The sequence below is a fragment of the Esox lucius genome, chromosome 5, assembly GCF_011004845.1.
Source record: "Esox lucius isolate fEsoLuc1 chromosome 5, fEsoLuc1.pri, whole genome shotgun sequence".
Lineage (NCBI taxonomy): Eukaryota > Metazoa > Chordata > Actinopteri > Esociformes > Esocidae > Esox > Esox lucius.
The window spans coordinates 31,480,697-31,503,947 of NC_047573.1; the positions used below are offsets into that span (position 1 = coordinate 31,480,697).

General features: G+C 38.5%; 1 protein-coding gene across 3 annotated transcripts in view; it reads left to right on the top strand.

The window, feature by feature from the left end:
- LOC106024287 (rho GTPase-activating protein 23) overlaps positions 1-23,251 on the top strand; it is a 66,986-nt gene that overhangs the window by 3,063 nt on the left and 40,672 nt on the right. The window contains exon 1 of one of the 3 annotated variants that reach the window (XM_029119997.2): positions 16,922-17,199. The exons of 1 other annotated variant lie outside the window; for it this stretch is intronic. In XM_029119997.2, coding sequence (XP_028975830.2) covers positions 17,146-17,199 — 54 coding nt within the window. In that variant the 5' untranslated portion in view covers positions 16,922-17,145. Of the gene's footprint in view, positions 1-16,921; positions 17,200-19,702; positions 19,779-23,251 lie in introns of those variants that run through there. One more of the 3 variants, XM_029119999.2, reaches the window with a different exon arrangement.

The window sequence follows — 23,251 nt, forward strand, 5'->3', positions numbered from 1 at the left end:
ACACCTTCAGAGGTCTAGTGGAGTCCATGCCTTGATGGGTCAGGGTTTTGACAGCAAAAGGGGGACCTACACAGTATTAGGCAGGTGGTCATAATGTTATGGCTGATGGGTGTATATATGTATTATTAGTTACTTATTATATAGATTTAATATTTTTCGTCTTCATTTTAATGGTCTTCCTATTCAATTTCTTCTGTTTGTGTTGGAAAGAGTATATTACATCAGGATTTGGAGATACAGTTAGGTGATTGCCATTAAACTCAGTTAGAGTTAGAGTTTGGAGTGACCAATCAACCAATCAGAATTTGACTTGCAATTGGCTGGACTGTTTTTGAGGGAAACGTGATTGAGAGTGAATAGCATTCGCCTTCTTTGTGCATGCCTTTTGAGTTGACTAACCTTCGAAGCTGTCCTAGCAGATGTTTTCAACAATTGTATTCACACGTACCGAAAGCAACAAAACGTATAGAACTGAACTTTTTTTAAATTGAAAACTGCAGAGCTTTTGGTATAATGTGCAACACTTTGTAGTTATTCATTGCAAATCTTCTCATCATTGTTTTCCCATTTCTCTTTAACAAAACAAAATATAGAAACACATTTTGGTTGACCTAGGAGCACAGAAAACAGAAAATAAAGCTGTATAAAGTTGGTGAATCCCTTACCCGTGTTACTCCACAACATCATTCTGGGATGGAGCTCTTTGTGTTTGAATCTTCATCTTTCACTATACCTTTGAGGACAGAAAATTGAAGACGTAGAATGTGAGGACAGAAAATGTGAAAATGTGAAAAATAACATGGAATGGGGTTAAGTTTAAGGTAAAAGTAACAGTTGTGGTTACAGTACAGTTAGGTTTATGTTATGTTAGGTTTATGAGGTTAAGGTGAGGGTTGAGGAAAATAAGACTTCCAAAAGTTCTGTGTGCGTTTGTGTGTGTGTGTGTGTCCAAATCCATCAGTTCCACAAAAATGTTTGGTTTCAAAGCAAATGTTCTGTATTTATTCAAATACTTTTGTATGGGTGATGACAACATTTATACATTTTTACAGTTGAAGTTACAAAATTCCCTGCAATTATACACCATTTACAATGGAGCAGAGACGAAATCTTGCAATTTCATAACAAATTTGTCTAGGCCTGTGAGTGTCTTCATCCAATTGTCTGTCTGTGTGTCTGGCTATGTGTGTGTCCATCCAACTGTCTGTGTATCTGGCTATGTAAGTGTGTGTCCATCCAATTGTCTGTCTGTGTGTCTGGCTATGGAAGTGTGTGTCCATCCAATTGTCTGTCTGTGTGTCTGGCTATGGAAGTGTGTGTGTGTGTGTAAAAGTGGTTCCACCTCTATAACCGACTCTGTCTGAATGCGTTAGACCTTCTCTTGTCGGCTGTTATCTCCTCTCATATTCTCCTTCTGCGACCACAATTACTGTGTGCTGACCACTCATGTGAACTAATGGGCCCTTTAGAGGAGTTTGAAGAACACTGCTGTTCATCTCCAATACATGACCGCTTAGTTGCTTTTTCAGTACAGTAAACCTATTGCCTGACGACTCAAACTGAAATCTCCTGCTGAGCTGTCATTCACTACACAATTCAGTCTGAAATTGACCGAAACAAAGTCATCTGTTATTGGATTGTCTCCAACCAATGAAAATCCTAAATGGCAATGAAGAAGTTTTGAAATACTCTTTCAGGCATGTGTGTTCTGTTTCTGGCCCAACCAATCAGTCAACAGGATCATTAGGATGGTTTGATTATTTTTGCAACCAAGAAATTGTCTGTGAGGTCAGATCCAGACTCATGCTCAGGGCAGTGTAGACTGTAGGCCATGAATATATCATTTTAAATGGTAATATCTTTTGTGTCCTTGCAAGTGATTCCAAAAATGTGTGTGCGTGAGCCAGGTGAAAACATGTTTTTTATTAAACGTAATTGAATTTCTACTACTAAAAATGATATATACATATTTACAAACATGCACACAAACTGCAACAAACAACAGGCCGTTCCTACTTCCGCCCTGTAATCTAAGGCCAAACATAGGGAAGAAACGTTATCACTACTCAACAGAATAAATAGAGAGGGGGTAGAGAACCAGAGAACAGTGAGACCATGCCTTACATTGTTTTCCCTTTTTTAACCTTGAAATGTTGTAAGGAAAAGAGGGCTAAGTAGACAGTTCTGAAAAGGAAAGAAGAGAAGTAAAGAAAGTGAAAGACAGTCTGACAGGAATGGAATGGAGGGATGGGAAGGGAGGAATGAAAGTCACAGGATAAATTTAGCTTCCTGGACCTTTAACAGTCTCTAGAGATCTAGAAAGAAGGTTCAAAATATCTGTCTCTTTCTTTGAGTAAAGAGTTGTGTGTCTGTGTGTGAGTGTCTGTGTGTCTGTGCGTGTGTGTGTGTCTGTGTGTGTGTGTGTGTAAACCGGTTTTACTATATAAATGGCACAAAAAAGCAACTTAGGGAAAATGTTATAATTTGGAAAGGAAACGTTTTTGGAAAGGAAAAAAAGAAGGTGCAGTGGTCTCTTAATTTTTCCCGAAGCTGTATTATATATTTATTATATATACATACAGCTCCGGATAAAATTAAGTGACCACTGTACCTTTTTTTTCCTTTCCAAAAAAAGTTGAAATGGAAGGTTTTGTGTGAGGAACAGAAGGGTTAAAATTAAGAGACCACTGCAAATTGAACGCTTCTGTCCCTCACTCAAAACTTTCCTTTTCAATTTTTTTGGAAAGGAAAGACAAAGGTGCATTGGTCTCATAATTTTTTCCAGAGCTGTATGTATATATATATATATATATATATATATATATATATATATATATATATATATATATATATATATATATATATATATATATATATGGGTTAGGGTTTTATATGTACATAAATAAGTTAGACATATCAATCTGTTTGTGTGTGTATGTTTTACGACATCTCTCTCTGATCGGTGGTCAGGGTCTCTTTCTGTCTCTCTGTTGGAATGGGAAATATGTAATGAATGTAATATGAGTTGCGTCCGATATCCGTTAGCTGTGTCCGTTATTCGATGCTAGTTGAGTGTGAAACGGAATATCCCCCGACACACATGTACTGGTAGGCAGACGCACACAAACATTCCACAAGAACACTTAAGAAACCTCACCCTCTCTCCGCCCTGAGTGTTTTTGTTGGGGGTCATGTGTTAAAGCACCCTATTTTGTTAGAGTAAATGTGAAGAATTTCTTCTGTGTTGAAGGAAGGTGCAGCAAAAACAGAATTCAAAACAACTCTTTATTATATTTAATTTTAAAGCATTTTTATTTGGGGAAGTAGTTGTAAGAAACAAGAAAAGGAACCAGGCAAACCTAGTTTGTGTGGCCGCCGATTAAGTAAATGTTGTTGCTCTCACTGGATTCAAACCTGGGTCTGTCATGTGAGAGACTGCATCTTTAAACACTATGCCACAAAGCTATACGTATGTTGAATGGTGCTATAGTATCTCAACATCAGATAATTTTGTCACACATCACGCCAAGTTTGAATATTTCGCTAGACACCATTAAGCATTGTGTTAAACTGACTAACGTCTAAGTTTACTTACACCGCAATTAGCATCTATGAACTGTATGGCTTTTGCACCAGGCCGTTTTAACATATTTTTCCAGTAATAGGCTTACATGTATCTTACTAACTTACTACTTGGAATAGTCATAATAATTGAGCAACTGCTAGCGAGACGAAGAAGAAGATTAACTTTACACTGCCAAACCTATTTCATTTCATGGCACAACAACCCTTTTTTTGTTTCATTCTTGAATGACATTGATACAATAACTATCAATATAGGTGACGATAACAGACTTTTTTGTCATGTGAAAAGACGAGAGAAGCATGGAAACTCCTCCTCTTTTACCGCAAAAGGGGTTGTGAACTACTGTATATTATTCCAAAAAGCATGTATCGATGCATACTTCGATAAACCACCAGAAATAATTGGAAAATAATTGTAAACAGTTTTATTACTGTAACTCTGCTTACGTGGTCCGGCAAAAAACATACATGTATTTTTTGCATAAGCATTCAGCCTGGAGTGTAAAGTTTTAATTACAGAAACGTTTTACCTTTGGGGCAGATCTGTCCTAATGGCAGAAATTAAAGTGATTGGTAGACTCAATGGAGTCAATTTTATTATAATTTGGTTAGGGTAGGGTAGGCAGAGAGAGTCCAACCATCACTTTGAAGGAGCTACAGAGTTCAGTGTCTAGGAGTGGGGAAATGGTGCACCAATAAACCATATGAAAAGCTTTGCATAGCACTGACCTGTATGGGAGGATGGCAAGAAGCAATTACTCTGAAAGTACCATCTGGAAGCAGGAGAGTGACCCATCTGCAATGTGAGAAAATGTTTTGAGGTCAGATAATATTAAAACAGAGCTTTTTGGACAAAACTTCAAGCTCTATGTGTGGCGCAAACATAACACTGCCAAGCCTCAACACACCATATCTAAAGTGAAGTATGATGGAGGAAGCATCATGCTGTGGGATCATGCTGTCATTTTGCTTCTTTGAGTTGTGCACTATACTCTGCCTAACTCGATCTGTAAAATACCAACTATGTACATTAGATACGTGGTGTATTAAAGGAGAGGAACATTTCTATCCAAGTAATTTGTCTGTACCAGAGTGGCTTACAATACTGACTGCATACATATTTCTACTGGCTCCCCATGGGAATCAAACCTACAATCTTCACATTGTCAGCTCTATTCTCTACCAGCTGAGCTACGCAGGAACATTCACCTCATTGACCAAAATAGCAGCCTATTAAACCCACTTTATATGGGACAGAGTGTCATTTGAGATGAAAGCCAAAGAGCTCAATCCCATCTCAACCGAGTGCTGTTTATTGGCCGCCACACCACTTGTTTACAATGTGGGGGATTATGACATCATCAGGTCGCTTTTCCCTTGGGGAAGAGGCTTGCTTTTGTTTACTTTGCCGAGGTCGGCCATTGTGACATCATCAGTGTGCTGCGCCCTCAGCAGTCAACGGTTCAGTGAAGGAGTGCCATCTGTTTCATGCCTCGCCACTGTAGGAGACTTTGCTGTGTCAGATTTGGTACTATGCTGTTTGTGTTTGGCCTCTAAAGAGTGCATGTTTGGCTTGGAAGATGTGTGCGTGAGTGCGTGTGTGTGTGCGTGTGTGTGTGTTTGAGCAAGCCCCCTTTCCACTGATGTCTAGCACTCCAATGCATTTAGCTTTATCTGTGCTATAAATATCATGCATGTGTGTGTGCATGTACTGTATCTTTGTGTGTGTGTCCACAAAATAATGTGCTCTCCTTTAGAGTGTGTGTGCACCTCCCTGAAGGTCCTCAGTCTGTCTTCCAAAACAGAGAACGCATGGTCAATGAGTGTGCCTAACCTAAGGGCGGTCTCCTTGGTCTTTTGTGCTCCATTTTTTATCTCATTCTCTTGGAGACAGAATTATAAGCTCACACAAATCATCAGTTGGCCCTTTCTTCATTGGTAGTTTGTAGCGGTGTTCACTGTGGTTAGCAGCAGGTCATTGGTTGCTGTAACTATTTGGACAGTGAACGTTTTGTTGATTTGGCTCTGCACTCTATGACTGTGAGGTTAGAGTACTGACAGCTCAAATCTGAGAGTATTTACATCTATATAAATGAACCTTTTAGAAATAACTGTACGTTTTGTATATAATCCCTCCATTTAAGAGTGCCAAAAGCATTTGGAGAGTTAGATTCACAAATGTCTCTAGTTAGGCCGGCGAGTTTGTTTAGCTCATTAGCAAGAGAGTACTCAATGTCTGGTCTTTATTAGAGACATTTGTGTTTGGGATTGGTTGTTGGTGTCTGAAAACACGAAGACCAACTAAGTGTAAGTGCAAGTAATGCTGGCAATCATGATGCGGATTAATAAGAATAAATCAATAGGACGTAGCCAAAACATTAGTCTTGCCAAAATCAACTGTTTGGTACAGTAAGGAAAATAGCGGTAGCACTGGTTAGCTCCGCAATGGCAAATAATCTGCTAGACCAAGGAATACCTCTACAGTGAATGACTGAAAAAAATCGAGGATTTCTCAACATATATTTACATATATGCCCTGAATATGTTCATGAAATATATAACTTCTCACAATATCATAATACAATGCATGTCATATATTTTAATATTTAATATTATGTGTTAAAATAATGAAATATATAAATATGCAATACCTTAAGCATTTCTCATCAACACATCATGGAATTAACCTTCAAGACATTATTTTCCAGAGAATCTCCTTGTTATAGTGAGTTTAATTATTGTTGGTAAAATGGGGAGCAAACCAACATAACCACCAGTCTAGGCGATATTACATTACATTAATTACTGTGAAAAGACAATTATCGTTTTCCTACTTACAAAGCATGTAGAGGTCTGTAATTTTTATCATAGGTACACTTCAACTGTGAGAGACGGAAATCACATTGTATGTTGGCGCAATTATTAGAAAATGGAAGAAGTTCAAGATGACGGTCAATCTCCCTCGGTCTGGGGTTCCATGCAAGATCTCACCTCGTGGGGCATCAATAAACATGAGGAAGGTGAGGGATCAGCCCAGAACTACACGGCAGGACCTGGTCAATGACCAGCAATAAAATGCAAATGAATTACTTAAAAACCATACAATGTGATTTTCTGGATTTTTGTTTTAGATTCCGTCTCTCACAGTTGAAGTGTACCTATGATAAAAATTACAGACCTCTACATGCTTTGTAAGTAGGAAAACCTGCAAAATCGGAAGTGTATCAAACACTTGTTCTCCCCACTGTACATTGTAAATGCAAGTAAAGAAACAACTGATTAGAGTCAGTCTTCTTAATTTAATAAGGACCTTTATTTACAGTATCATACAACTGCCATTGTGTCACAATATAATGAGAAATGTTTAGTAAATACAGCAAAGTTTTTACTTTAATCACTGTCAAGCAGCATATGGCACCTTTTTCAGTTTCAATATAATGAACCACTTTGTCTACAAGTCTACATTTCAAAAAAGTGTCAATATGAAAACAAAATTAAAAACTTGATGATAGGTTGTTTACGTCAATCAGGTGTGTGAGTGGTAGAGCAACATTTGAATCAGGTGTGTGAGTGGTAGAGCAACATTTGAATCAGGTGTGTGAGTGGTAGAGCAACATTTGAATCAGGTGTGTGAGTGGTATGGCAATATTTGAATCAGGTGCATGAGTGCTAGGGCCAAAACAAAAACATGCACACCTTTGGGTCCTCAGGACCAGGATTAAGAAACTCTGCAATACTGTAGCAGCAACTAAGTACTGACTATGATAACATTTAAAATCAGTTCACTTAACACAATTTACAGAAATTGACTGGCGCTCTTGTACATTTTCAACCATTAGTTTGGAAAATTAGTAATTTCTGGAACAATCTTGGTTAATTGATATGGGGGCACAAACTGATTTAAAAATCATATTTGTGTGCCATTCAATTGATATGTTAAAAATTCAATTCTTAGTATAAGTTACAAATTCTTTGTGATTAAGATCTTGGAGTATATAGGCATTTCTATAGGAGTTCTTCCTTTTATCCTGTGTCTATGTCCTTTGGACCATCTTAAACACCATCTATCAAAATAAACTACAGTATTTTTGTATTTAAAAAATACATTTACAATGGAGCATGAAATCACTCTGGAACACTCCATCTATCGGCCTATTGGATCTCTCTTCACCAGGACACTGACTCAGTTGATTAAGTAGACAATGATTAATGGCAACAGCTTTTCTCTGCTTAACGAGCCATGCCATAAATCTGACATATGCAACCAGTTTACAGATCGAATATTCACATAAACCTGTGATCACCCAGATGAAGGTTAGTTTTAAAGTAACTAACTGTTTAAAGTTTAAGTTTGCTAATGACATTTGATTGTTAATCATAAATATAATAATGTTAGGCAGTCATTCATGCAATGGTATGCAAAATCATGATCCTACTAAACAGCTACTTCAATAAGGGTACAATCTCATACCCTATCTCGTATCTTCATGCACAACCAACGGAAACTTAGCGTAGGCTGAAAGTAGGAAGCTAACGTTAACTATGAGGGCTGCAATTCGGGTCAAATAGTTAGCTAGAACATTACGTAAATTGATAAACAATTTAGCCTAGGCTACTCAAACAAACACCAAAACCTTTATTAAAAAAATTTTAGTAATTAAGGCAAACAATCTATGGAAAGCTGGCAACCAACAAGTTTCTCACCTTGACCTTCATCGGCTGTAAGATACATTTTCTGTTCTGATCTCAACAAGTCTGGGCAAATTACTGAGTAGGAACCACTCAAAGGTAGCATTTTCATGATGCCATCGTATATAGACTTCGCAAAAAAGTATTTTACAGTATGTTTAAACTACAAAATACAAAACACTAAAGTATTTTGATATAAAATATGATGACATTTTCATCAACCCTATCTACTACAATTTACATAATCCTATTTTGTATTTGAAATGTGTATTTTAAATACATGGATCATAAATACTGCCCATCCCTCCGTGAGGTGTCTGTTTTACAAACTAGACACTCTAATACATGTCCTCTGACTCAGTTGTGCATTGGGGCCTCCCAGTCCTCTTTCTATTTTGGTTAGAGCCAGTTTGTGCTGTTCTGTGAAGGCAGTAGTACACGTGGTTGAACAACCTCTTCAGTTTCTTGGCAATTTCTTTCATGGAATAGCCTTTATATCTCAGAACAAGAATAGACTGAATAGAGTTTCAGAAGAAAGTTCTTTGTTTCTGCCCATTTTTACCCTGTAATCGAAACCACAATTGCTGATGCTGAAGATACTGAACTAGTCTAAAAAAGTTTTTTTTTTCTTTAATCAGCACAAAAGTCTTCAGCAGTGCAAACATAACCACAGAAGGGTTTCCTAATGATAAATTAGCCTTTTAAAATGATAAACTTGGATTAGCAAAACTGCCATTGTAACACAGGACTGATTATGGGCCTCTGGACACTTATGTAGATGTTCCATTGAAAATCATCTGTTTCCAGCTACGGTAGTCATTTACAACATTAACAGGGTCTACACTGTATTTATGAATAATTTGACAAAAAAGGTTATTTTCATTTCAAAGTGACCCCAAACTTTTGAACGGTAGTATATGTATTACTTGTTAAGAGATATTGGTAACATTGTTTTTCAGTGTGTTTGCGTGTGCTTGCACACATGTATGAGTGCGTAAGGCAGTGTGGTTGGTGGGCATACACACAGAGAGGATTAAAGTTGTGTAACAGAATGTGGGTCTGTTTTCTGTAAGGATTAGCACACAGGAACACTGGTAGACAACACTCTCTCTCATACAGACTGTAACTGGCTGATGATAATGCTCCTCGGTCCAATGGCTGCTTTGCTAATGGAATTAATGCACTCTCACTCAGGCACACTTCCCGGTTATTTTCTGTTTATGTCTGTATTTGCAAGTCACTTTTTGTTTGATGTTCAATATTCTTATGTATGTTTTGTGTAGCCCCAAGAAGAACAGTCGCTGATTTTGGCAGTACCTAAGTCCAGATGAAACTCACCTTGCCGAGCCAATGGTCCAATGGTAACACTCCTGGCCTTCTGCACATTTTTGGTTCCCCATAGGAGATCATGGTTCAATACTGTTCTGCACCCTTCACCACTGTCTCCTCTTTTTCTGCCTAATAGAAATATATAAGGAGTGTAAGTGTCTACTCTTCATAAAAAAATTATGACATTCACTTAATGGTTAAGTGAACAAAAGTTCCATTGATTTCTGCATTTAGCCCAACCCCTCTGGGTTAATGAGACAATGGGCTCCTCGGGAGCAATCCCAGTAAATTGTGTTGCTGAGGAACAGAACGAAGGAAAGTAATCTTGCCATCTGTGGGATTTTGGTCTAGCAGTTTTTAGGTGACTGATCTAAGTGCTGAGCCCCATTTCCTGGAGCTTAAAACAAAAAAGACATTTTCAAATATGTTTTATTCAGGGATACAAGACTCTGACATGAAGGTTCATCAGGAGATTTGGGAGCTCTTTCTTCAACCGAAATGTCAGGCAAAGGAGAACAAACACTTTTGTACAATGTAACGCGTTTTGGTTTTGAACGGGGCAAAAAGCACCTTCAAGTCAACTTTTTGTTAACAGAGGTCATGTCCCTGTGATGGAGGTATACAGTCAGTTAGACACTGCGTTCAATTTCTTCTGAAATACTCTCCTTTATTCTTAGGGAACGGCCTGTCCTGGACTCCTGGTGCAGTCATATTTGATTTGCTGATTTGATTAGGTCACCACAACTTCCCCGAGCCCTGTTACTTCGTAGGACACTCGCTTCAGATCAGTCTCATGTAGTTGTCTCATAGACTTTCCAAGCGGGAGTCGGGCCCTGTTCCATTCTTTTTTACAGCATTGGGGTTGTTTTGATTCTTTTTTTACAGCATTGGGGTTGTTTTAATTCTGTTTTACAGCATTGGGGTTGTTTTGATTCTTTTTTACAGCATTGGGGTTGTTTTGATTCTGTTTTACAGGGTTGGGCCCAAATCCATTTTAATTACTGATTTTTTTATTTTTATTGATCCTTATATATACAGTAACATGGTGTTATTTTCACTAGGTATATGCAATGAGGGACTCACTTCTGACTAGATGTGTCTGTTAAGCTGAGATGTGAATTAGATTAATTGCTTGGGCGGGCAAGAGCACACCATCTTGTAACATTGTGCTTGTGTACACATGAGTTGTAGCAAACAAATCCTAATAAAAGTTCTCATCACTACCGAACTCATTGCCATCCTGGCAATCCAGTTTATTTGGCGCCTCCAAGTGGACAGGCATTGTAACCACACATCCTCTTCAGAGCCATGCGGAAAGGATTAGAACGGCTTAGATATTTAGGGAAATCTCTCAAGCCTGTAAATAGACAGATGGACACCCCCCTCTCTGTCCTCCCTGGGCAGATGTTTGTGTTCTAATGGCTAGCCAAAAGTCAATGTTGTTGACTATATTTTTTTTGGTCTTTGTTTCTTTGTATTGATCTTTCTCTTTAGTCTACCTGGTTCACTGTATGTTTCACTAGTCTGACCTTTTCTGGTTGTGCAGCTTGCAGATATCATATTAAATTGTTTCGTTATAAGATAATGATAGCATGTCTTTGCATTGTGGACGTGTGTATGGTTGTGTGTGTGTTTGTGTGTTTGTGTGTGTGTGTTTGTGTGTGTGTGTGTATTTGTGTATGTGGGTTGGTTTGTTGATGTTCCCCCTAACCACAGACCCAGGGTCAGACAATTTGTAATCCTCCTATGGGGTAACGTAGGATTTGGGATTGGTTAATCGCATCCCAGATCTATGGTTTGTGTAAAATGGGGGAAGGGGGTGCTCGGGAGGTCACATGGTACTCGATGATGAGGCTGGAGTGTTGGTTACTTTTGGACCCCCTGTCAGGACAAGGCCCAGATTTGTGTCTGTAGCAAACATACAAACATGCAAAATCCCTGAAAAGACCGGACACAAACAAACACACACCCCTCCTTTTCCCATGGGAGTCCCCAGTTTCTCTGGCTTTAACTCCTTCCATATCAACCTCATCACTTACTAGTGCAGTGGAGTCTAGAGTATATCTGTAGGCTTTTCTTTTTATAGGGGGGGGGGGGGGGGGGGGGGGCAGAAGGATTTTATGGATAATGATAATACCAACATATCCTGGGTCCAAATATTTCAGAGGAATGTGTGATTCGTCAGAATAAACGCTGTCCTACTCCTTTGTCTTTACAGTCATTAGTCAGTGTGACTAATCTATTATTCTATTATCCCCAATGGAGGCCATTCAGTCATTCTTCTTAATTATTTAAAGTGAAAACAAAGGCACCTGAAGCAGCTGGTAACAACTGGTAACAGCTGTGCACAACAATAAAACACAAGGAAACAAAAATAGTGGCAATAACATGAAAGAAACAAAAAGTGGAAGCCCTTTTTGTATACAGATGTGACTACTAGTTATAACATTTTGAGAGACTGTTCGTTCAGCTAATATTTGGAAATGTATTGTTTGTATGGATCATAATTGACCTATAAGTGTGTTTATTGTGTTAAATAGAGGGGGAATGTTTTCTTAACTAGCCAATGAGAAATTGGTAGCATTTGGTTGTGTGTTTGTATACTACTGCCTCCTTTTGGTTCTGTCTAGCACTGCATATGAAAGGAACAAACCCATCTAGCAAACTGAAACTTGAAACCTTTCGATGTAGGTGAGTCTGGTGCCAAGACTATGCCCTGTACTTATGTCAGATGTCTCATCCAGCCTTTTAAAATGAGCTGCCCTGTAGTTGCCTATATTCTAAATCGCTTCAACTCTGGTCCTGGAAGGCCTTAATACTCTCCTTTTAATATGGAGCTGTTTTAACCTGAGATTCCAGGTGAGTGCAGTTACCTACCAGGTTGAAACAGAAAAACTAAAATGTCTCTGCATTTTAACCTTTCACGTGAATCTATACGGAGCAGTCATACCACACTTCTTCCTAGAATAAGCCCTTCAGACAGACAGAAGCACAATAAACCCTTCTTCATCCATGACATACTCCGCATAGCCCTGGTAGGTAGGTCAACTGTTACGTAACCACGTTTTAGTGATTCCGCCGTCGACTAAATATAAAAATGTGACTTCCAATCACATATGCCACACACACCGCATCCTAAATGGCTACCTAAACCCTACATGGTGGACGACTTTTAACCCAGCCTAATATAGTGATAGGAGGCTGTTTGGGACCAGTTCTAGTCAGGAGATACAAGGGCAAAAAGTCTGGGATGGAAAACAGGGGGTTTAGTATTTGTTGGATGAGATGAGAAGTGGATTGCAAAATCCCTGAAAAGACCGGAAAGCATTTTCATCAGGATGCTTAGGAAGTCATTTCATTAGATATAGGCTTAAATCAGCCTAGGGACATGCACCTGTCTGTGTGTGTGTGTGTGTGTGTGTTAGAGTAAACATGGAGATTACATTACTCCATCTACGTCTCCTTCCTCTGTCTACCTCGTGATTCCGTGAAGTGCTATTACATAAGGACTATGTGTGTCTGTGAGTGTGTGTCTGTGAAGTCAGTGTGTGTATCAGAGTAAACATGTAGAGAACATTATTCCCCTTTTATCCTTTTGATGCTGCCTATTACATAAGCCCTCATTGTGTTTGTGTGTGTGTGGGGTGGGGGGGCTCTGTCTTCACGCATGCTCCCTTCTCTCGCCTGAGGGAAACGTCGGCTAACATCAGCATCGGAGTGTGTCTCGCTCCAGCGACCACGAGCAGCACACACACTTGCTCCAGGCGCAATAATTCTCCCACAGATATGTAGCAAGCCCACAACAGACACAGAGAGACCTATAGGAAACATACAACATTAGCTAAACATAATCTGATTCACAGATAAGACTATGGCTGTCAGAGTAATACTGATAATTTAGAGAGACTGACAGACAAACCATGCCAAACCCTGGCAGGTAATGAAAATGAATTTACACTTTTGTTATCGCTTTGGGAGTGTTTTCACAAGAATTTGTTTCATTTTCTGAATAGTACAAAACTCCCTACCAGTCAGACCTGTGACACAGCCAGAATATTTAACATTCTGAATAAATTTTGTCTATACACATTGTTTACCTGAAAACAATTGATTCAAAGAATACTGAACCTTTGCTGTGAAACACAATGAGGACATTGGTTTAACTACCAAAAATGTCTTCTAAATTCAATCCAAAAGCAGAATATGCAAGAAATTCCCTGTTTTGAAATTGCTCTTTGAATTTAAATGCTACGACTTTTCACAGTAGGTATTTCACACTCTGAAATACCTAGTAATCTTTACAATTATTGATACAAAAAATAAATGTAATATTTAGATATTACTAGAGGTCGACCAATTATGATTTTTCAACAATTATTGCAAGGCCAAATAAGGCAATACCAATTAAACGGCCTATTATCATTATTTTTTAAAGAATAAAAATGACAACAATACGTAATGAATTTTTTTTATCTAATTTCTCAACATAATTGATAAATGAAATCGACTTCTGAAATAAATAATGAAATATGTTTTTGTTTCAATAATGCAAAACAAATTGCAAAAACAAAGGTTTGGACCTCATGTGAAAGTGCAATTTGTGACACATGCATTTGCCAAAAACATTTTGTCTGTGTTTTAGAGCTTATAAGTTACACATCTGGATAGTTGACCAATTAATTACAGATCGTTTTTGGGAAACTTGGGAGGGCAGTAACCGCATATCAAGCTTAATTACCAGAAAGCACTTGTTACATTTCTCTGGTTTTGCCCATTGTATTCCATAGAAAATACACCAAGAAAAGTAAAAGAATTGAGGCATCTTTGCCTTAACAATATCGATAGAGGATATCTTTAATCATTCTCAATTCCAATGAACATACATAATGTCTAGTAGGCAACAGACTGCTTGTGTATTCCATTATTATTATTCATGTAAATTATTTACACAACCAAAAGTGCCAGCCTCATCTCGGGAGCGTATAGAATTGAAGTCAGAAACAGCGCAGCACAATATAAGGAATGCAATAAGTGCTGCAGGCAAAACCAATAAAGAGCTGATGGAATGAATGTGCCAAAGTGCTTGCTAGCTAATTTATACCATCAGATCTGCTCTATCAAATTTCAAATCATAAACGTAATTTTAATCAAGTAAACTAAGAGAAAAACTAGCTACTGTACACATTTACCCAAATCAGTCTCATATGGTTTTGCTTGCTCTCAAATTGTTCTTGCACCTCATCGTTGACACAACAACCGTGTAGTTGACAGGCCCCCCAGTAGTTCAAACCGGACATACACACTTCGGTCTGACAAAAAATGGCTTTGGTCATTAAAATTGTCAAATATGTAATCAATTAGACGATTCTGCATTTTATGTAATGCGTGGCAACCCTAACTGATGTAACATTGCAAAGTCTTATATTAAATAATCGTGTAACATTCTGGTGAATTATTTAGGGTATTTGTGAGGACGAAATGGTCTTCACACAGCTTACAATGAGCTGGTCCGGTGATGGTGCGTGGTTCAGACAGGCCTTTCAATCCAATCATGCAACTCGGCTGCATAGGCCTATGTGTCCCATGCACCCCAGAGAGGTGATTTGCTAAGTCATTTTAATACACGCTTCACCCCCCAAAATATATTGCCCATATCGGCATACAACAACACCGATTACCGATTCCTAATTAATCGGCCAGGCCAATCAATCGGTTGAACTCTGGATATTACGACATAGGAGTACTGTAATCAACAGTGTTTCACAGACACAATTGTTTTATAAAAGCTGTCTTGAGATTTAGCCTATAGCTAGTCACAGACGCCTGAGAAAATGTCCTTAGTGTCCTGCACCTAGGGAAAGCATTTTGACATGGCAAAAGAAGACTGAAGAAATGTGGTATGCTCATTTAGATAGACATACCTTGCCCAACTGTATTTTATTTATTGTATTTTCAAGTAAGGTATTGTACTTACTGTATGGATTGTAGTGCACCTGTGTGACTGGGTTTGTACCTAGCAACATGGAACTAGCAAAACCAGAGTTGAGGACTCACTTCGGGTAAAATTGTCAGCTCATAGCCAGTGCAGATTCAATAAAGCATGACAAAAATAAAAAAATGGAAATGTATTGTATAATACATATAGAAATGTATTGTATAAGAGATGTATTTAAATACATTCTCTTATCTATGATCACAATAATTTCATTGTTCAGAATGATGCATGTTTTTTGGTGCACTTGACAAATGAAATACATTGACTTTGATCATGACAGTATTATATATATATATATTTTTTTTTTTACAGTAAATACTGTGAAGTATAATTAATCCATAGTCATCATCATAATAGTGCATTACAGTACTGTATCTCATCATTAGTTTTTTGTGACTTTACAGATATACTTTTTATTATGTAGTTCTTAAAATCTGTACTAGACAATTTAAAATAAAATGTAAAACAATTTTTAAAAATGTAAGCACTTCAACATATTTATCTCTAGACTGTATGTTGTACTTAGTCAATTAAATGAGCTTTGGAGATAAAAAAAAAAAGTTTTAATCTTTTTAGAGGTTACTACATACTAGTGAAAATAGCTTTGTATATCAGTTTCTGTAAATAATTAATCAAATTGGTATTCCCATATCTTGAACTGTTTCTATTGGGGTATCTGTTATAAAGGAGATTTATGGTTTGAGCTGTGCTAAAAGACTTGTACCCCTACACAATGATCAAATACAGATACACCTAGTAAATTGTGAAATTAGCCTACTGTTTTCATATAATGGTTCATTTATTCATTGTTATTGTTGAAAACTTCTATATTTATATTCACTTACCTGACACCTGTTATTTGAGGATAGATTGAGGATAAAACATTGGCATTATTATACATTTAACTATTTACAGTGTCCTATGGTGTTCCAGCGATCCACCAGGCTACCTCCAGTGCACATTTACTGCTAACCCTAACCCATGGATTTTAGTTCAGTTAAAACTCTATCGTTTTTCATTGTCTCTATCCAATACATTTAAAAATGCAGTATAAAATACCTGAAGATATTTGTACTTTTTGCTCTAGTTTAGGCAGCATACAATATCTCTTAAAGTAATTGCTTATACTCAAGTCTGAGAATTAGCTATTTGAGAATATCATAACAACTATGGTCACTCCCATGAGTAACAATTTAATGTACCGCGTGCAATTACGCCTCACGCCTATTTGTTCATGAAACGCTATTGGCTGATGTGTCCGTCACGCCCTCAATCGGGAGAACGGGCGTGATCTTTGTTGCATGGGCTTGCGCGTGGCTCGCGCCTATGCAGGGACCGCGGTTTGACCGAAATGTGAGATTGAAGCCCAAATAATCAAAACCAAGGAAGTTTCTTAATTTCCACGCTACGCGGGTGGTAGAGGGAGCCTACCTGTTCGAAGGAGCTGCTATAATGTCGACATTAGAATAGTTAACAATTATTTGTTTTTGTTTACAACTACGCGGCTCAGTGATAACTTTTGAGGCAGACACGCTCCAAGCTGCCCAATGAATGGAGTTGCCTTTTGCCTTGTTGGAATTCCACCACACTCTGATACTGAAGTAAGTGCACATAACATAGAGATTTGTTTTGCTGCTATTTATATCGTTATGCTTCTCTCAAAAAATATTTGCATTGGACGTACTGTGACTGATTTCAAAAGTAATGTATGTTCTGGCGAGCGAACGTTTATTATTATTTTTTTTTTTTTGGGGGGGGGGGGGGGGGGGCAAAACGGACATTGTTTACTAATGCCAGTGTTTTAATATGATGTTTGCCTCTGTACATGGGCTACAATCGGTACACTGTTTTACCGTGTATTCGCCTCACTTTCTATCAGTCTAACAACTATTAAGTCTGCCTGCCTTCAACTTGAACTGTCAGTAAATATGACGTGGTTGTTGAGCAATCTACTGCACGCACCACGCAGACTGTACTCGATGCACTGGACTATGGAAACTATAATCTCATGTTGCTCAAAAATGCATTCTAAGCCAAACATATTTTTTAATAAAGATGTTTAGCGCAACGCTATGAAAACAAAAGCAGGTGTCGCGATATTTTGAGCACATATTTGGACACGAGAAAACGGAGGATGAATTTGTAAATAATTTAGATGGAGTTGTCAAATTGATTTCACGCTACTACCTAAAAGCTTTGTCATTACTGTTAAAGCGTTCTCGATATATTTGCACTACAATACATGCTTTATTACTCCGATGTAATCTAAGCCACTGTAAGAAAAAAATCTTCCCCACTCATTCCATCGTGGTCAATGAATGCACTACATTTGAGCCTCACATGCACCCCCTCCAGGAAATAAGTAGGGGTGGGTTGGAGAGACAATACAAAAATGGGTTAGAATGCATCAAGAATGCATGAATTTCCATATGTCAGCCCACAGATGCGGTCTTAGACAGAAGGCGCTTTGTAGCCCTTACACATTCCCTGCTGTTACAATGTAGAGGGTTGGGAAAGTATGTTGTTCAGTTGGGTTACATTGTTTCTGTAAGCTGGGCAATACCATTTACAAACTGCTTGACAGCAGGGGTGTAGAATTAGGGGGGGTCATGACCCCCCCTTCCCCCCAGTATTATAGACAGGTCAATGTGACCCTCCTGGAAAATAGTCATATCTTGGATCCAGTGACCCTGACCCCCCCCCCCCCCACCCCCCAATAAACAATACAAACCTACACCGTTGCTTGAGAGAGACTGTAGACAGCCATACAAGTCATGCTGTCAGAGCTGCCATGAAATTGATAGCCGAGTTTGACCAGTTGCACTGCAGAGGTGCAGGTTCAGATAATTATGCAGAAGTGTGCAGCTTTACTTGTGTCTTATACAGCTTGCATGGCCTTCAGCATAGCCTTCTTGTGTTGTGATTAATTAAGGCTTGCTGTTTTTAGCCCCACGTGAAGATTTGACATTATGTTGAGTTTCTTTCCCCCTGCATCCTTCCACCCAAACTTTGTAAGGTCTTCCATTATCCTTCTTTGAAATGTCTTGCCATTGCATTCTTTGGGCTTGGTTGAGCAGACCCTTTTTTTGCCATATAGGTCTTGTATCAAGCCTCCAAGCATTAGCTGCAGCTCTTAATAGGCTGATTTCATTCAGCCGCTGAGTTTGTTTTTTCCTTGGGTCATCAAAACTAGTATTTCTCTAAGAAATGTAGACTTTTCTTTAGGCATCCAAACACTTCAGACGTATACAGTTTGTGGGTTTAGGCGCAGGCATAAGAAGGAGAAAAAAATCCCTAGCAAGACTTATATCACATGAAAGAACTAGCTTGCTTTGTGCGGAAATAAGATCTGTTTTTCTCTTTACAACTAATGGATAACCCAAACAGACCTAGAGTTGTTTGAGACCTGTTACCGGATGTTTCATGGTATGAGACTGTGCCAGTTGAGTGCTAATGTAGTTGGTTTTATCGATCAATTGATTCCAAGCACATACTTTGCCCCATGTTCACTGGTGTTTCCCACAGGCACGCATCTTTAAGTTGATGTGAGTTGCGTTACACAAAACATTATGTTAACCAGTCTTTTCCTGTAATAAATAGTAATTTGCTTTCTATTTCAAAACTTAAGGTAGAAACATTGCTATGGTTTAGCCTTATAAACACACGCTGGGATGACTGTTTGCACTCCACTGGAGTTTATCTGTGTTTTATTTACAGTGAGGGATAGATTGGCTTGCTTGCCTGCCAACAGAGGTTCCCATAGTAAAGTAGAGATTAGCCAGGTCCTGACCAGCCCATGGGAAATGCCCATGCTTGCTCAGACTGGAAGGAAGGAAGGGGTGTTTACTTGGGACTGTTGGTAGCCTTCATGTGGTTCTGTGTCATTTGGAAATGCCTGGGGTTAAGCATTATCAAGCACAGCAATCAGTCAGGAGGTCCATCATGGTTGGAGTTCATTTGAAAGCAGTCATTAGAAGTATGATTTTGTTCCCAAACTGACCTGCATGGTAAAATACAGGTTTAAAACTAATCTAATTTAAGGTAGTGAAATTATTTTGACAACTACAACATGCTTTTGGGAAGAGTGGGGTTGATTTCCAGATCTCAGTTTGCCCTACCCCTAAACGCAGTGGATTTTAAAAGATGGGTGTTCCTATAAATCAAACAAATCATGTTCGAGGTGAGTTGGAGAACTTATAAGAAGATAGACACTATTTAACAACATTCCAACATTGTTTAGCTTTATCTAATCAAAATGTATAATGTTTCAAATGTTTTTTTCTGTTTTAATTACTTTACTCTTATTTGTAAATCTGAACTAGGCAAGGCTGAGAATCCACTTATGCGTGGGTAGAGACAATTTTGCAACAGTTACTACTGCATAGCGGCGACTCCCTAAAGAGTTGGACAATTACAACTTCCCTGAAGTGTTGTTGAATGGTACAACCTCGTTTACAAAAAGTTGGGATGCTGCTTAAATTGCAAATAAAACAGAATGCAATGATGTGCAAATAATTTATCCTATATTCAACAGAAAATAGTAAAAAAAAAAAAACACAAATGTTGAAATTGACCCATTTTATATTTTTGGGATAAACAATACATGCTCATTTTGATTTTGATGCCAGCAAAACATTTCAAAAAAGTTGGGACAGGGGCATGTTTACAACTGTGTTGCATCACCTCTTCTTTTAATAATACTCTGTAAGCGTTTTGGAACTGAGGGGACCAATTTGTGTAGTTTTGAAAGTGAAATGAATTCCCATTCTTGCTTGATATTTCAGGGTCTCCTTTGTCGTATTTTTTGTTTCATAATGCACCAAATGTTTTCAATGAGGTGACAGGTCTGGACTGCAGGCTGGCTACACCTGTCTACGGAGCCATGCTGTTATAATACATGCAGAGTGTGGTTTGGCATTGTCTTGCTGAAATAAGCAAGGCCTTCCCTGAAAAAGACGTTGTCTGGATGGCAGCATATGTTGCTCCAAAACCTGTATATATTTTGTTCAGCATTAATGGTGCCTTCACAGATGTGCAAGTCACCCATGCCATGTGCTCTAATACACCCCCATACCGTCATGGATGCTGGCTTTTGCACTGTGCGTTGATAACAAGCCGGATGGTCCCTCTCCTTTTTAGTCTGGAGGACAAGGCGTCCATGATTTTCCTGAGTGGAAAATAGTGCAACAATTTACACTTTGACTGAGTGGTGAACCCCTCCCCATCTTTACTTCTGAAAGACTCATCCTCTCTGGGATGCTCTTTTTATGCCCAGTCATGTTACTGACCTGTTGCCAATTAACCTAATTAGTTGTGAGATGTTCTACCAGGCATTACACAATTTGTCCCGGCTTTAGTTGCCCTGTCCCAGCTTTCTTGAGACATGTAGCTGGCATCAAATTCAAAGTGGACATATAATTTTCAAGAAACAATTTCTCAGTTTCAACATTTGATTTGTTGTGTTGTTCTATTTTCTATTGAATATTGGGTTTAAATGATTTGCACATTATTGCATTCTGCTTTTCTTTACATTTCACACAGCATCCCAACATTTTTGGAAACAGGGTTGCAATATCCACACATACTCATTCAAAGGCAATTTTTTCCTCTTTTTCCCCATTGTTGAATAATAGTGATTACTTCACAACTATGAAATAACACATGGAATTGCGTACTAAACAAAAAAAATTATAATCAAACGTACATGTTTTAGATTCTTAAAAGTTGCCACCTTGCATCGATGACAACTTTGCATACTCTTGGCATTCTCTACACCTATTTCATAAGGTAGCCACCTGGAATTATTTTCTCTTGAAGGAGTTCCCACATGCTGAGCACTTGTTTGCTGCATTTCCTTCACTCTGTGGTCCAACTAATCCCAAACCATCTCTATTGTGTGGTTGGGTGACTGTGGAGGCCAGGTCATCTGGTGCAGCACTCCATCATTCTCCTTCTTACACAGCATTGAGGTGTGTTTTTGGTCACTGTCGTGTAAAAACCGATAGGATGGTGTTTCGCTGAAAATGCTGTGGTAGCCATGCTGGTTGTGTGTGCCTTCAATTCTAAATAAATCCCTGACAGTGCACCAGTAAAGCACCATCACAACTCCTCCATGCTTCACGTTGGGGACCACACATGCTCAGACTCTGTTTACTTACCCAGTGTCTTATCAAGACATGACAGTTGGAACCAAAAATCTAAAATTTTGTCTTGTCAGACCGAAGGACCCAGCAGTAATTTTTCAATTTCTTGTGTTTTTTGGCACAAGCAAGTCTCTTCTCATTGGTGTCCTTCAGTAGGGGGTTCTTTGTAGCAATTCGACCATGAAAGCCAGATACATGCAGTCTCCTCTGAACAGTTGATCTTGAAATGTCGGTTACTTGAACTCTGTGAAGCATTTAATTGGGGTGGAAACTGAGGTGCAGTTTATTGCCGATTTCTGAGACTGTTGACTGTAACAAACGTATCTTCTGGCTTGATAGTTTTTGTGACTGCACTTGAAGAAACTTTAAAAGTTCTTGAAATGTTCCGCATTGACTGACCTTCATGTCTTGATGGGCTGTTGTTTATCATTGATTATTGGAGCTGTTCTTGCCATAATATGGACTACTACAGTACAGAAAATGATGGTCATCTGTATACCAACCCTACCATATCACAACTCAACTGATTGGCTCAAACTCTTTAAGTAGGAAAGAAATTCCACAAATGTGCTTTTAACAGGGCACATCTGTTACTTCAAATACATTCCAGGTGACTAACTCATGACGGTGGTTGAGAAAATGTGGTTGAGGGAAATGTCCTTGTTTTCCATGAAAACAAGGGAATTGAATAGAAAATATGGCAAAATGATTAGCAAATATTGGGGGTGTAACGGTATGCAAAAGTCATGGTTTGGTACATATTGGAGATTTTAAAGGTAACACGCGTGGTTAAAACTAGACTATATTAATTTGGATCACGACGCGTGTGGGTTCACAACACATACCGAACCGAGCGTCCTGTACCAAACCTTTATGTTACAGGTACGTGTACCGTTACACCCCTAGCAAATATAGTAATTGACAAGGTTAGAAACGGAGGCGTCGCTAAGATCACAATACATTCAGGGCTTAGCCCACCACCCTCCCGCCCCGCTGGGACAGAAAGTACAGGGTTTTGAATGTACATGTGGAAAATATCGATGTACACGCTAGCGGCCTACAGGTCTACATTGTCATAATGCGCGATCGGAATTACAGATGAATAGATCAGGGGGTATTTTTTTATTATTATTATTTTGGTCCATTTGAGATCCAGGCGCCCAGGCATAACCATGCCACTGGTTAGAAATAAGGATTTTCATTAACAATGTTACAACATCAATGATATCTACACTGTTTCTGATCAGTTAGATATTTTTTTTATGGGGAGAAAAATGCTTTATTACTTAGTAAACAAAGAAATTTCTCAGTGACCACAAACTTCAGAAATGTAACATCTGAGCCAGAATACATTGACTATAAACATTAGCAATATTGGTCAAACTTGTGGTGCCTGTGTAAAATAAGACCACAACAAACAGCTATGACGTGGAAGATTGCCTGCTAGTCCTCAGTTCTCACTGGAATATTGACAGGATTGATTGTGGTTTCAAAAAGTTTTGCTTTTGAA